The sequence below is a fragment of the Poecilia formosa genome, unplaced genomic scaffold (genome assembly GCF_000485575.1).
Source record: "Poecilia formosa unplaced genomic scaffold, Poecilia_formosa-5.1.2 Scaffold821, whole genome shotgun sequence".
Lineage (NCBI taxonomy): Eukaryota > Metazoa > Chordata > Actinopteri > Cyprinodontiformes > Poeciliidae > Poecilia > Poecilia formosa.
The window spans coordinates 14,313-29,959 of record NW_006800760.1 but is presented as its reverse complement, the minus strand read 5'-3'; the positions used below and the strand labels follow the sequence as shown (position 1 = coordinate 29,959).

At 40.9% G+C, this 15,647-nt stretch overlaps 1 protein-coding gene across 1 annotated transcript in view; it reads left to right on the top strand.

Annotated features, from left to right (window-relative positions):
* The window catches only part of LOC103131721 (ras GTPase-activating-like protein IQGAP1), a 51,430-nt gene that overhangs the window by 21,934 nt on the left and 13,849 nt on the right, over window positions 1-15,647 (top strand). Inside the window, exons 3-15 of the mRNA XM_007543420.2 lie at window positions 557-713; window positions 2,092-2,169; window positions 2,458-2,534; window positions 4,273-4,340; window positions 4,710-4,823; window positions 5,929-6,107; window positions 6,307-6,394; window positions 6,716-6,873; window positions 6,995-7,079; window positions 7,825-7,988; window positions 8,513-8,673; window positions 8,760-8,884; window positions 9,609-9,772. Of these exons, the coding sequence (XP_007543482.1) occupies window positions 557-713; window positions 2,092-2,169; window positions 2,458-2,534; window positions 4,273-4,340; window positions 4,710-4,823; window positions 5,929-6,107; window positions 6,307-6,394; window positions 6,716-6,873; window positions 6,995-7,079; window positions 7,825-7,988; window positions 8,513-8,673; window positions 8,760-8,884; window positions 9,609-9,772 (1,618 nt within the window). The remainder of the gene's footprint in view (window positions 1-556; window positions 714-2,091; window positions 2,170-2,457; window positions 2,535-4,272; window positions 4,341-4,709; window positions 4,824-5,928; window positions 6,108-6,306; window positions 6,395-6,715; window positions 6,874-6,994; window positions 7,080-7,824; window positions 7,989-8,512; window positions 8,674-8,759; window positions 8,885-9,608; window positions 9,773-15,647) is intronic.

Genomic DNA, 15,647 nt, shown 5'->3' with positions numbered 1-15,647 from the left:
ACAAGCCTTTATGTAATAAAAAACTTACATAAAAATGAATATAAAGAAATTATTAAATAAATTTTTTAAATAAGAAAACTAACATTTTATTGCCTAAAATATAGTAACTAAAGATACAAAAAATCCTTCAAACATCAGTCTGTGAAAAGTTCAGCCTTTTCTGCTCGACAGCGTAGAGCTGATGTTTTTATTTTTAGTTTAGCCAATTTCTACATGGATGGCAAAAGGTGCTTAACAAGAGAAATTTTACAGAAACGCCACGAGGAGACATTAAAGTTTTTTATTTTATTTTCAATGTAAATTTCTGTTTTTTGTACATTTTTGTTTCAGTTAACAACAAATCAACAAATGGCCTTTTTCTGACTGTATACTCCGATTAATGATTAATCAATTAATAAATTAGTTTATGATTACTAGTTGATTATTCACGATTAATCTGATTAATTGTTAAAGCCCTACATGTTTGTGCAGAATCAGCCTTTGTTTGAGATCCGTTCCCGTCGTTGCGGAGGAAGTTGCTGCTTGGCTTCATGCTTGCCTCCTCTCTCCTCCGCAGATGGATGGAGGCCTGTCTGGACGAGGAGTTGCCCCCGACAACGGAGCTGGAGGAGGGGCTGAGAAATGGCGTCTATCTGGCCAAACTGGGCAACTTCTTTGCCCCGCAGACGGTTTCCCTCAAGAAGATCTACGATCGTGAGCAGACGCGCTACAAGGTCAGAAGATTTTAGATGTTTTCCACTGAGACTAATTCAGATTTTCCTTTATTTTTTTTTAACGTTCAATAAAATACAGTAAAAAGGTTCAGAGGGTAAATTAGTAAAGGTTAGTTTAGGGTATTAAATGTGGAAGAGTGATCATCTGTTGAAAGAAAAGTCACTCTGGTCTGACTTACAGTCAAACCCTTCACATCACCCACAGGTTGAGCTGGACTTTTCTCTTGTTTGTCATTTTGACTGAAACTCCCATCATAATCAGTTTTTCATCCAAAAGATAAAAATGACAGACAGGGCCGGATAAAACCTTTTTGGGGCCCTAGTTATGTTATCATTTGGGGCCCCCACACCAACATGTCAACACCAGAGGCTTTATCTCTCCTGAGCTGCTCTGTGTGTAACATACCTGCTATCATTAGCATAATTAGCTTACATCAAGTTTTATGACTGTTGGTTTTAACCTGACAGGAGTAGAAAACAGAAAATAAATATTTGGATTATGAGGTGCAGAATGGTATTTAAATGTGCCATATTTTAATTATTTGAAAGGAATGTCATTTGAAAAACACAAAATTTTCAGTAAACAAGTTTGACATCAATATTTGCCCAACAGTGGCAGCAGCCAACAGCAGGAAGAGATTAATCTGTTATTATATGTTTAATTCACATGATTACACAAATTTTTACATTTCCTTTTGGGTTTCTACTACTGAAACAGCCCGAGTGCTTTAAGAACTCGGGCTTCTTAACTTATTGCCAAGCTATTTTTGGCAATAAGTTAATGTTTTTTGGTGAGGTTACCTAGCAACCCCAGCGAAGTTCCGCCTGTTGCCTAGCAACCCAAACTGTATGCGCTGTACAATGGCTGCTGGAAAAGACAAATGTTTTGTTGTTCACTTACCATCCAGAAACCACTTGCTGCATTCTTGTAGGCTGTACAGGAGGCTCCATTTTGCTTTTCAAAGATGTGCGGTTGTATAATTTCACTTCTGTTTGCAGCCGTTTTCATGCGGGTTTGAGGTGGGGGGTGGAGCCAGCAGCGGCTTATTTGGATTTAGAGTTTAAAAGAAGCATAATAAATCACTTAATTGATGGAATCCACATTTTTCGCCTCAATTTTCTTGATGTTGGACTGCAGCATTAAATCCAGTGAAATGCACAGATTTCTGTAAACGTGCAACAAGACGAAATGTGTAAAAGATTCACAGTATAAACTCTTTTACCAGACGCTGTAGCACACACACTCATTTTCATGTGACACGCGTTTAGATGAATAAGGTTTCCTCTTACAGTTCGCACCGCCAAAATGTAACAGTAGCTTTTCAAAAGACAGAAATGGTGTTTTCTTCAGTTCTGATTCTGTGTTTCTCTGCTGCAGGCGACCGGCCTCCATTTCAGACACACAGACAACGTCATCCAGTGGCTCAACGCCATGGCAGAAAAGGGACTGCCAAAGGTGAGCACAACTCTTTCAAAGGAATTTTAAATGCTGATCTTTGCTCCCAAAAATGTGGAAATCAATAGCTAACATCACGAGAATGACTCTGATTGGTGACATAGAGGAAAATTGGGGCTATTGGTTCCCGTGTCCAGTATAAAGGAGGTTTTTGACTCCAAAGCAGTGAGTTTTGCCACTGGGTGTGTAAATGATCATGAACATTGTGTAATTCTCACCATGAGCTCATCTTCTGCACACATGCTCCAACATGATGCTGATTTTCTTACCTCACTGCTTTTGTTTCAGATCTTCTACCCAGAAACCACAGACATATACGACCGAAAGAACATGCCGCGCTGCGTCTACTGTATCCACGCTCTCAGGTCGGTTCGCTCGCCGCCTGTCGGTCATTAAAAAGCCAAACACTGAAACTCAGAGCTCTGCTTGGATTCCTCCTCCTTCCGGTTGGTCTAACTGGCCACAAGGCCTGCTGAGGTCAACAAAGGGCTGCTTGTTTATGAAAGATGGAGTTATTTTCTGGTTGCATTTAAGAAACTGTCCATTCAGACTTTGTTGGCCTGAAACCTGTTTAAATATGATGTCATGAGGTGAACAATGCAGGTATTCAAAGGTGGAAGCCAAAGCAAACATTTAAGCCAGAATGGAAAGGTTTTGTATGGAAACACCAAGGATTTAACGGCTTTTAAATACGTCCTTATCATCAATAACAGACAGTAATTGTTTTCTGTTTGTACACATTACTGTCTGTCAGTTGAGTTTTGTACAGATCGGTGTATATATATATAAATAAAACATATTTTTATTAACATGTTTTACTCAAAATACCTCAAGTTGCATTTTCAAATTCACTACAGCAGTGGTCCCCAACCCCCAATTGGTACCGGGCCGCGCAAGAAATAAATAAATATTTCCGTTTTATGTATTGAGTCTGGAGGATCTTTTATTTTGAAAATCCTTTAACCAGATTCTCAATGAAGCTTCAAGCTGCTTCGCCACATAGAGACCAAGCAGGCTGAGGATATAAGCAACACTTCGGGTGTCATTGTCTCCATCACTCCCTGATGTCTCGTTGCAGAGACACAAGCTCAGGGCTCCGTTAGTCATTATCATGAGTTAAAATTTTCACGAAAATAAAATGTTCGTTTTTGTGGCGCTTCTGTTATTTTGAAGGGATATGTAAACGTTACTATAGCGACCAGAGTCAGAGAGCGTTTGGGCAGTGGTCAAGAGGAGATGAGTAGAGCTTGTGAGTCTTAAGTCTGGTTTAGACGGCAAGATTTAAGGATGTCGGCCGATTCTCCAAACCTCTGTGACCACAGAGCTGATAAAAGTACAACAGGTTTGTGTGTCCAAGGCAGGAGCAACACGAACCAATTCCGGTCACGAACATCGCGATTCCAGAGGTTAATCCAGTAAAACCCCCAACATCGCATACGGGAATTTAGAATAACCTAACACGATGTAGAAGCAATAGTGACAGTTTGTGGAGTCATTTTAAGAGATAAAAGAAACAAAAAGAAAAGGCGGTGGATGAAAGACAGCGGGAGCAGCCGCTCTATTTGCTGCACTATGAGTTGGAGGTGAATATGTTTTTTCATAGTTAACATTTTTAACTGAATAAACATAATAATGACCTTTAGATTTAATAATAAATATTTCCACATATCATCTCCGATATCCACCGGACTTCCGCGATATGTCAGCTGTTTGGGATTCCCCTCTGTTCTGACGTCACCGCGCTTTCTGATTGGCTACCTTATCTGACGGTTCATGACCCCCCCCCACCCCCACACCGGGCCTCGACCGGTCCGCGGTAATAAAAAGGTCGGGGACCACTGCACTACAGGACTGCTGTTATCGCATTTGAGGCAATAAAATGCTTTTCTTATTTAAAAGGGGGACTGAATTATCTATTTCCATCTCTTAATGCATTTCTAATATTTTATAAAAACTGCTTAAGTAGTTTAATGAAAAGTTTGCAGAATGTGCCAATTTTTTATCTGATTAATGATGATGCACATATTTTTCTTGCACGTCTCTATAGTTTCTGTATAAAATTGACCTCATACTGTGTGTTTCTGTTTTCTATTATTTCAACAGTCTGTACTTGTTCAAGCTGGGTTTGGCTCCACAGATCCAGGATCTTTATGGAAAAGTAGCATTCACGGGTAAGCGGAGGAGTCTGCCTCTATTTCCGTCAGGCTTTCTATTTTTAACCTGACTATGTCATCGTCAGCATTACAGATGTTCCCTTGTTTGTAAAGTTAAAATGAAAGTTTAAACACTGCGGAGCTGTTCACACCGTAAAACCCTGAGAGAGGAGAACGAGGCAGGCAGAGCAGCTGCGGCCAGAAGGAGCAGCTGGAAATGTGAAAGCCATTAGTAACAGTGAGAGCTTTTCCTGTCTGTGGCAGCTTCAGGAATCCCACTGTCAAACGTCGGCCAGGAACAGTTCGTCCCTGCTTTTTCCTACTGGTTTCGGTTTTTCCACTGCCATCTCTGAATGTGTTGCTTCTGCTCTGTGCCATCTCCTGCAGAGGAGGAAATCAACAACATGAAGAACGAGCTGGAGAAGTACGGGATCCAGATGCCCGCCTTCAGCAAGATCGGAGGGATTCTGGCCAGTGAGCTGTCGGTGGACGAAGCTGCATGTGAGCTGCGTTCAGATGTCAACGGAGGGAGGGCCTGACTCTGCAAAAACACCAAACCGTACCAAGACCCGTCTCAATTCTACTGCAGTTATCTCATTAAACTTAAAATAAGACAAAACTGATGCGTAGGTAACTTTTCAGCAAGATACAGGAGCTTGTTTTAATTAAAATATTCCAAACAAATGACCAGCTCCACTGGCAGGTTATTTCACATACAACAACAAATGTTTCCCATATTATCAGTGAAATAATGTGCCAATCAATCAAGTACTTTTTCATCAATATTAAGCAATTAATGACTTAAAACAAGCTTCTATATTGTGCTTGAAAGTTGAAAGTTGTGAGTTAGTTTTGTCTCATTTCAAGTGTTCTGAGATATTTGCACTAGAAATTAGACAGAAATACTTGGTAAAATGTGTTTTTTTCAATGTGCAAGTGCTTCAAAACAAAAACACAAAATCTTACCAAGTATTTTTGGTCCATTTTCTAGTGCAAATATCTCAGTCCACCCAAAATAAGACAAAACTAACTCACAAGTAACTTGTCAGCAACACACAGGAGCTTGTTTTAAATCATTAATGCCATAATAATGTATTTTACTTGAGAAAAATGTCTTGTTTTAAATGAATTGATCTGCCAGAGGAGCTTGTACTTTTATTCTGTATCAAGGATTATTTACTGAAAGCAAACTCCAATATGTTGCTTAAAAGTTACTTATAATTTAGTTTTGTCTTATTTGAAGTGTGTTAATATATTTGCACTGAAAACTAGACCAAAAATGCTTGGTAAGGTTTTGTGTTTTTGTTGTGCAGCACTTTACAGTTAAACACTGCAAAAAACAAAAATACGTTGTTTTTGTTCTGCAGTGCAGCCGCTGCAGCTCACTAATAAACAACACATATCTGATTTAAACAGCCAGTGGAAAATAATTAATCATCATTACAGTTTATGTGGGAGTCCATTTGGGATTAAATGTGTTGATTAGACGTTCAGAGCAGCTGGCGGCTTTTTTCCCGCCGGTTATCGCTTCATTTCAACCACAGCAAAGTTGATCTAAGTTCAGTTAAAAATGAAGCGGCCGGCCCCTCTGCTCCTCCGTCCTCAGTGCACGCTGCAGTGATCGCCATCAACGAGGCCATCGACCAGGGAGTCCCAGAGGGAACCCTGGCCGCCATGCAGAACCCCAACGCCATGCTGCTCAACCTGGACCCGGTCTCGGCCCAGAAGTACCACGACACGCTCTACCAAGCCAAGGGGGAGAAGGTGGCCAGCTCACGAAAACGAGTAAGAATGACAAGGCTGAAATTATAGAACCAACATCGTAGCTTATTATAAGTGATAATAAACATACTTGGATGTTTGAGAAATACTTTAATCTCCATGACAACCAGCTGCCCAAACCGCCAGGCTGGACCGAGCCCCGCCTTCGAAGTGGCTGTTTTTATTGTCTGAAGCTAATAAAATGCTGCCGTTTGTGTTGCAGCAACTGGAGAACGCCGAAGCAGAGCGAGACATTTACGACGAGCTTCTGACTCAGGCAGAAATCCAGGGCAACATCAACATGGTCAACGGTAAGAGCCGCCAAATTTAAACCTCACCTCTGACTGCTTCGCTTGCTAAATAAGTCAGTTCGTCAGTTTCTTGAAACTTGGTATTGGTAAAGGTATCATCTGAATAAAGTATCAGCATCATTTTAATAGCTTCAATTTGTGGGATTTGCATAAATCCCACATAATCGATTCCATTCACCAATTTTTTCTACATTTTCTTTGACAGTATTATTGGGCTCAGCATTTTCAATGTGACACACTTTTGCAGGGCGCTGCATGCACAGGCTGTGAATATGCCCTGTTTTTCCTGACGTTGGCTGACCTTTGACCCTTCTCCTACAGTGAGCAATGCCCTGAGTGCGGCAGAGCAGGCTCTGGTTGGAGGAGACGAGGATAAGTTGTACGAGGCTCTGAAGGCCGTCGGAGTCCAGAACCTGCAGCCTGAGAACAAAGGCTGGTACCTGAAGCAGCTGCAGGGCGAGAGGGAGAACAAAGAGCAGGTACACACACCTACACACACACACACACACATACACACACACACACACACACACACACACACACACACAGATAATCCCAGATTAGCTCTCCTGGCTCCTCATCATCACTTCTCCCTGCTAGGTGTCTCCTGGACAACCTCTGACGAAGGATGAGCTGCAGAGCGGCGTGGACGTGGCGAACGAGGTCGCCGCCGGATACCTGAAGAGTAAGAGCTTCACACACCGACTGCTGGAGTGAACTGAACCGAAACACACCGAACTGCTGAGCATTACGGTTATCATGGTCAAGCTAGCATATAAAACCTTTTATTAATCTTTTTGTGCTGTTTGTAAATTTACGAACTGTGGGTATTCATTTTTAAAGTCATATTTTCATGTTGTTCTCTTATTTATAAATGTCTGAGTTCCAAACTGAATATTTTATTTACAAGTTAAATATTTACTTTAAAAATAATATTCAACTTTCAAATTAAATATTTAGCTCCAAACTCCAAATATTTATTTTCCTAACTAAACATTTATTTTACAAACTGAACATTTAGCAAGGAAGCTATATTTAGGTTTCCAACTAAATATTTAGCTTGTAACTTTTGTTTAGTTTCAGTAGCTTAATACTTTGGTCCTTGCTAAATATTTTGGTTGCTAGCTAAATGTTTTGCTAATATGCAAACTGGCATGCCAATCAGCAAAAATGGAATATCTATTAAACTCCAATATTGCTGTTAATTTTTTACTGTGTAACTTTGCAAACAGGACCCCGTTTTTAACCAGCTGTCGTAATATTAACAGTTATTAGCATCTTTTTCTGATTCTTTATGTGTTTGTTTTATTTTATCAACCGCTGAGTGGCGTTCGATAAGTCACATGACGTCCAGTCCATTAAAATCTATTAATTCATCTCCCAGCTGTGTCCGTTCCCGTTGTTAACTCCTAACTTCCTGCCTGCTGCAGTGCTGAAGGCGGTGGAGCGCATCAACGCCGCCATCAGAGCGGGCGTGCCGGAGAAGACGGTGGAGGAGCTGATGAACCCGGACGCCCAGCTGCCCGAGGTTCACCCCGGCGCCGCCGACCTCTACCAGAAGGAGCTGGCCTGTCTGCAGCAGCAGAGCGCTGAGGTGACGACACGCACCTGCAGCCTGCAGCCGCCAAACGGGCCGACCCGAGAAAACCGCTGACTCAGCACAAACCGATGCTTTATAACATGAACTAGCATGACTCAGCGATTCTCAGAGGAACCTGCAGAGATCAGTCAGCAGTTCTTTAGACGAATCCCAAAATCCTGATTCACTAAAGCCTCATTTCATCCATCCATCAGTTTATTAATATGTCCATCCATCCATCCATCTGTTCGTCCATCCATCCGTCCGTCCGTCCGTCCGTCCGTCCGTCCGTCCATCCATCCATCCATCCATCTGTTCGTCCGTCCGTCCGTCCATCCATCCATCTGTTCGTCCATCCATCCGTCCGTCCGTCCGTCCGTCCATCCATCCATCCATCCATCCATCCATCCATCCATCCATCCATCCATCCATCCATCCATCCATCCATCCATCCAAAATTGATGAATCTCTCAAACTGTAACATATTTCCAGTGATGACATCATCAGTCATGTGACTTTTCGCCCGTCCCGTCCTGCAGGGCTCCCTGACCCACCCTGAGCTGCTGGTTGCCGTGGAGATGCTGTCCGCCGTGGTTCTGATGAACGAGGCGCTGGAGGTGGGAGACCGGGCCGCCCTGTGGAGGCAGCTGGCCAGCTCCGTCACCGGGCTCAGCAATGTGGAGGAGGAGTACGCGCAGAGGTCAGGGTCAAAGGTCACGCAGCCGGGTCGTTTCCAGTCAGACGTTTACAGACGGTTGACGTGTTTTTGTTTCCTCTGCTGCTCAGGTACATGGACGAGCTGATGCGCCTGAAAGCTGCAGCCAAAGAGGAGGGGAGCAAATATCTGACCTGGAACGACATCCAGGCCTGCATCGACCAGGTCAACCTGGCCGTGCAGGAGGAGCACGAACGTAAGGCTCACACCAGCAAAACTTTGACTAGACCTCTAACTGGTCAGCCAATCTACCTAAAGGTGACCTATTGATTCCTTGAACAGGTTAGGATGGGTCCAAACGTTTTGCAACGAGGGCCCAAATTATCGAGTCAAAAGTCTTTGCAGGCCAAAAACATAAAAATCTAAAATGGAGAAAATATAATTTTATTTTTAATTTTTTTCATATTGTAGAGGAGAGATTTTGTCTAATGTAGATCCAAAACTTGGAAAGGATTTTGCATTTTTTTGGGTCGATTGAACACATTTATTATCAGTTTAGGAACAGCTTTTGGCTCACTTTCTTTCAAAAGCTTTTCTATATTTAGCCAATCAGATAAAAGCAAAGCAAAGTCGACTTTTCAGAATAAACTTTCTGCTTTTCATAAAAGGCAAATTAATATTTTCCACTGGAAGAAAATTACAAATTACAAGTAAAAGTCTGGACGGGTCAAATTTGCATCATTCTAGATTGATAGTTGGGGGGCCGCAAAAATCAGCCCAAGTGCCTCAAATGGCCCCCGGGCCACACTTTGGACACCACTGGTCTATACTTGGTCATTACATGTTTTTTTTGTTGTTTTTGCACAAAATCATTTTCAGTATTGATGTTTTTGTCCCCTTTAATAACATCAACAAGCTGATGAGGATAAATAATGAGTAGCTCAGTCTGTTGTAGTAAAGCGTTTTCTTTGTCCATGCAGGAATTGCTGCCATTGGACAGATCAACGAGGCGCTGGACGAAGGCGACCCCATGAAGACCCTGGACATGCTGCAGAACCCGTCCGCCAAACTCACAGATGTGGACCCGTCCATCGCTCAGCACTACCATGACAAGCTGCTGGAGGCCCGCAGAGAGAAGGCTCATGTAAGTCAGACACAGCTTCCTGCAGATGGCAGGAGGAGGCGCCGCTCCCAGCCAGCCTCAGTCAATCGTTCACTTCTCCAACACTGGAGCTTCTCTGCAGCTCTTAACGTGCTTTCTTCTAAAATGTTAATCTTTTTTTTTGTTTTAGCCACCAGTAAGTCTGATTTATGAATCATTGAGACTTGAAAAGCCTCCTGCAGATGAGGAATGAGTCAGTTTGATACAAAATATAAGAGCCAAGTTGGAACACTGCAAAAACACAAAATCTTGCAAAGTATTTTTGGTCTACTGCAAACATCTCAGTACACTAGAAAAAAAATACTAAACTACATGTTCAGCAAGATATAGGAGCTTTTTTAAGTCAATAATTTGTTAAACAAAATAAAAAAGTTCTAGTTCAGATTATTTCACTTATAGAAAAATGTTATAAGTGAAATAATCTGCCACTGCAGTTAGTAATATTTCATCAATATTAAGGAATTGTGTTTAAAAAGCTCCGATCTCTGAAAAGTTACTTAGTTTAGTCTTTTTCCAAGTGTGCTAATATATTTTCTCTAGAAATGTCATGTTGGTGCAGTTAATAGCTATTTTTAAAGAGCTTTCTACAGCTGACATAAAATCATGCCACTTATTTTTGACTAGTTTTTTGTTTTTGCAGTGTATGTGAGAGCTTGGTTAAATACCAGCTTTTTAAACTAACAGTTGGAAAACAGTGTTTTGGTTTCCTACCTCGTAGATTTTTGCAGCTCAGTTTGCTTTTTATGCCACTATTTAATTAAAATCTGCAGAAATAAATGCCACATTGATTCAGCTGCTTGATGCCTGGATGTCATTCTGAGATGGTGCAGATAAGTATTGTGATGCAACAAATCCACGTTCCTCCCTGCTTCCTATAAACTGTGATTTTTATCACTTTGGGAGCCATGATTTGTATTCAGAGTCAGGTCGTAGCCAGTTACATTTACTTGAGTAACGTGTTGGAAAAATGCACTTTTAGGAATATTTTTTTTACTGAGTAAAAGTGGAGTATCGACATGCTGTAGAAGGGTCTGTCTGGCTTTGGCATCACTGCTTTAGAGAAAAACGTCTTTCCATGTGAAGCTCTATCCCAGGAGAAATATGTTTTCCTTCTGTGTCTTGGTTGCACGGTTAATCATATTAACAGCTGCGTTTTGGAATTGGTAGCTGAGATGATGCAGGAAGCTTCAGTTTCCACCACCTGCACATGTTTGCATCTCTGTGCAGCCTGCATGGAGTCATGTTACAAACCTGCAAATCTTTTCTGCACCTTCTACCCAAACAGCAGCACATCATGAGGAGTTTGTTGCATTTATGCCTGGCTAATGTTGCAGCTTTGTTTTCTTTTTGAATCGGGATTAAGATGCTGTTTCTTCTGTCTTTTGTTTAAGAAAATATCTCTGAAAAAGGCTGACTGAGCTTCGCTAAACCGCCTCACAGGTGTAAATGGGTCAGAAAAAAGGGTTCCTAATTGTAATTGTTGGTTTCATACAGAAAAGAAAACTAAAACATACTTGGTAATATTCACTGAATGCAGCCAGTGATGTTAAACATGCATCACTGCCTCCAATTGAATTTATCTTGTCAAAAAGGCAGAAAATGTTTCAATTTCTTTAGCTAAATCTGTATAAAAGGCCCAAAATAAATTAGTTTGTATTTGTATTGTATTTACATTTATATCTCTTCTGTTTTATTTTGTTCTTTTATGTTTCTTGTTTTAAATAAAGTTATTGGGAGTTAAAAAATGAAAGAGAACCGGAGAGGAAACGGAGCTGCTGCGTAAACAGCCTTCACCTACTTCAAAATAAGAGCATAAATACAAACGTGAAGAATCCTCAACAGTCAATATCCAAAACTTCAACAAAGATGTTGAACTTTGTTCAACTGAAAGTTTTACAAAACATCCACATGAATTCATCTGTAAAAGCTAATTTAGGGAAACCTAAAGGTTAGGGTTAGGCTAAATGAAAAGTTAGCTTCACATTCACAAAGAGCTCTTAGCTTACAGCTTGCAGTCGTATGAAATTATGCTGAATATTAAGTAGTATTTTTCCTCTCTGTGGAGAAACCTGTAAAATGAACTTTCTGAATGCCTCCCTGCTCAGGTTACCTCCAGCTTCACAGGTTTTTCTTCATCATTTGCTTCTTTGTGAGCTTCAGGTTTTCTTAGTGAGCTTTATGCAAACGGCTCATGCAAACCGCCAGACTACAGTTACGTTATTTTACTGCTGCTCACATTTTAACGCTGACACAACTTTATTTGAATTTCCCTGCTGAAGACCTGGGATAAGACAAGACTAACTTACAAATACAAGTAACTTCTCAGTAAGAAAAAGAGTGAAAAATTCCTTAATGTTGATGAAAAAGTACAAGTTCCACTGGCAGATTATTTCAATTATAATAAATAATAAATAAAAGAAAAAATCTGCCAGTGAAATTAGAACTTTTTCATCAACTTTAAGGAATTATTTACTTAAAACAAGATCCTGAAATGTTACTTCTAAGTTAGTTTTGTCTTATTTCAAGTGTAATAACATCTTTACATTAAAACCTTGACCAAAATGCTTGTTTTGCATTGCATTGTGGGTGTTTTTGACCAGTTTGCATTCATGATTAGGGTTGCAACTTATTAAGTTAATTAATTATTCTGAATAGCAAATAATCATATAAAATCAAATTGTCACATTCTGCAGATTTTTTTATTTAGCCGCCCAAACTGTTTTTTTACACATTAGAAATACATTAAAACATGCAAATAAACATAATTTAATAACTTTCTTATATGAGAAAATAAACATGTATTTATTCAACTGAATCAGTATAGCATTTCTTTAGTTAACACTTGATTATTTGCAACAAATATTAGATTTACAGTTAAAAATAATGCTGACTTCTAATCTGTTGTATTTTTTGTATTAATTTAATAGCAAAGTGTGTTTATTTAAAACTAAAACTGCCACTTCAGGAAAACAAAGAAGCTCTTTAATAAATTCAAAATGTTCAGATTTCTGCACACTTTTGGGTTAATTACTGATCAGCAAACAGCCGTTTGAGTCTGTAGAGTCCAATTAATCACAATGAATTCGATTAATTGTTCCAGCTCTACTCGTGACAGAACTTTGGATGTGCTGATTTACTGTGAATGCGCTCAGTGGGGCTGGTAAATGTGCAGATGACTCCATGTGACTCAGGCCTGCAGCAGATGCTGATGTCATGGTGTTGTCACTCCCCAGCCCCCTCCACTTCCTGTCCCACATCCATACAGGATGTGTAACTTTGGCTCAGGAGACGTTCCTCCTCGGCTGGTGAATCTTGAGACACACCAGACCGGAGCTCCGTCTGCCTGGAGAGCACCTCTTCCTGCTGTCCCCGCTCATTTGCCTGGGTTATCACACAAAGTGCGGTTCTTTCGTGCAGAACACGTGCTTGGCACATTTGTGTGTGACGTTGTGAGCAGAAGCTCCTTATTTGGGCCGTTTTGTTCTTCGTAGGGAGGGGAAGCAGAGGGCGAGTTGCAGATAAGCATGCAGGTGTTTGTTGCTGCTTTGCTTTTGGTCCATAGTTTGCGTTGAAACTGAGCCGCCGCCCATTTAGTTATGTATGTAATCATAAGATGGGAGTCATGCAGCCTGGAGGGTTTTTACAGTTTGTCTGGCTGTGGCGTTAAACTTCAATGTTTGCTGGGATTTTATGTGATTAACCGCCTCAAAGTAGTGCATAGTTAAAATTTTACACTTTGAGGGAATACCTTATGGTTGTCCCTGCAGTTACTGGGGATCTGTAGGATCAATATCCAGCTGCATTCAGGTCAGGGTTTTAATACATGGATCTGCTTTGATATAAACTGTCCATTGTGCCTCTGGCTGTATGTTAATTGTGTTAGTGGTTCATGTTTCCCAGTGAATTTTGTCTCATCTGAGGTGGGCTGGGCAATAAATCAATAACAATGTGCACCGCAATAACCCTGTGATATTTCAGTTTTTCTTTTTTTAATAAATTTGCTAAACTTTCTACATTTCTGTTAAGATGGGATGCTGAGAAACGCGAGAAACAATATGAACTTTTTGATTTTTAGCAAATAGCTGCAATGAAACGAAGAGTGAAACATTTAAAGGGGTCTGAATACTTTCCATACTAACTGTACGCCGATATTAAATATATAGAAATGTCCAATCCAGAACTGCACAGCATTCTGGGAGATGTAGGCAGAGGAAAGCCTCAACCTATCACAGCCTGCTAGGCTAGGCTAATGGCATCAACTAACTCACTCATTGGTTACCTAGCAACAACCTGTTGAGTAACTTCTGGTTGCCTAGCAACAACCTGTTGAGTAACCTCTGGTTGCCTAGCAACAACCTGTTGAGCAACAGTTTTAGGTTTCACCACTGTGCCTCACAACTGCTTAAAAATAAAAAATGCCAAACTGGAAGTCACTCTTCCATGGACTATAAGTTAGACGGGAACGAAGTGAGAGCTAGTTCTGAACTTGTGACTTGTTTATCGTTGTCATAGCAACTGCCAAGACAGTTGGTTGACTACTAAGATGACTTTCAACTACAAAGCTCCTGGAAGTGTGATGTCACTTCCATGTGTTGGCGAGCCAGAAGTCTATGACCTTGTTTAGCAGTTCTGCAGCAGAAACTGTTTGACCCAATTGTTCAAAAACTGTAATAAGGAAGACAGAAATATAAACAAATTGAAAAATGTGACTCAAATAAAAATCTAAAGCTATCAACGAAGCACCAGGAGGGACTAATTAAACTTTTCTGCCCTCCTATAGGAGTATACAGACTCAAAGTACACAGCAAAATGTGTTTAGGGGCTAAAAAAGTGACTTTAGCGTGACATGTTTGTGTAGATTTTTGGGGGGGAAACGCTATAAACGGTTCCACAGAGATGGTAAGGAACAACATGAGTCTGTTTTTCCTGCTGATTTCACATGCATAGGAAAGAACAAGCAGGATCTCTGCTGTTTTATGCCTTAAAAGGACAGAAAGCTGAATGCTACATGGGCACACACACCGATCCCTGGTCTGAAGACCGAGTTGGTGATTACAGCAGCTTCCTGTCGTTTTTCTGATGAGGTATTCCCCGGGCGAGTGAGAGAGAGAGAGAGCGGGATCATCAGGAGGACGAGCCTCGTGGCTGAGATGAAGTGAAACTGGAAGTTGGTGTTTGCAGCTGATCTGAGAGCTGGAGAAACAAAGGAGCGAGTGTGTTTACTTCACGGGGCTGCGCTTCGCTTTGGTCTCATTAGCTCTGCGGTCTTCGAGCTGTGAGTTAGCGAGGCGGGAAGCAGAAGTTAGCTCAGCGCTGCAGGCTGCGTCTAGATAACCAGCAGGAAGTCCAGCCCAGAATCCACTGACTAACTCAATCATGTTTCTCTTCAGATTATTATCACGTTATTTTGTTGCTGCAGCAGTTCAGCCAAAGATGGAAAGACTCAGCGCACACTCAGGTTTTAAATTTATCCTTTACTGGAAATAAATCCAACCTTTAATTCAATATGGAACGCATCAGAAGATGATGGTTTTTGCAGAATTACAGATAAAGCAGTGACTGTTCTTGCAATATATTGGTTTATTTATTGGTTTATTTAAGGCAAGAGAAGGTAACGGCTTATTCGAAGGGGTGTGCATCAGGCTGGCATGACTCTTATAAACATACCTGTCATGAACACGAAGGAGACTTCATAAATGTTTAATTCAATTCAAAAGTACTTTATTGATGCCAAAGGGAAATAACTCTTATTAATTCAGATTCTTGAAGCGTTATTGTAGAAGTGGATGACTACTGGCAGGAAAGATCTCTTGTAGCAGTCTGTATGCGGCGAATCTAAAGAGGCCTCTGACTGAAG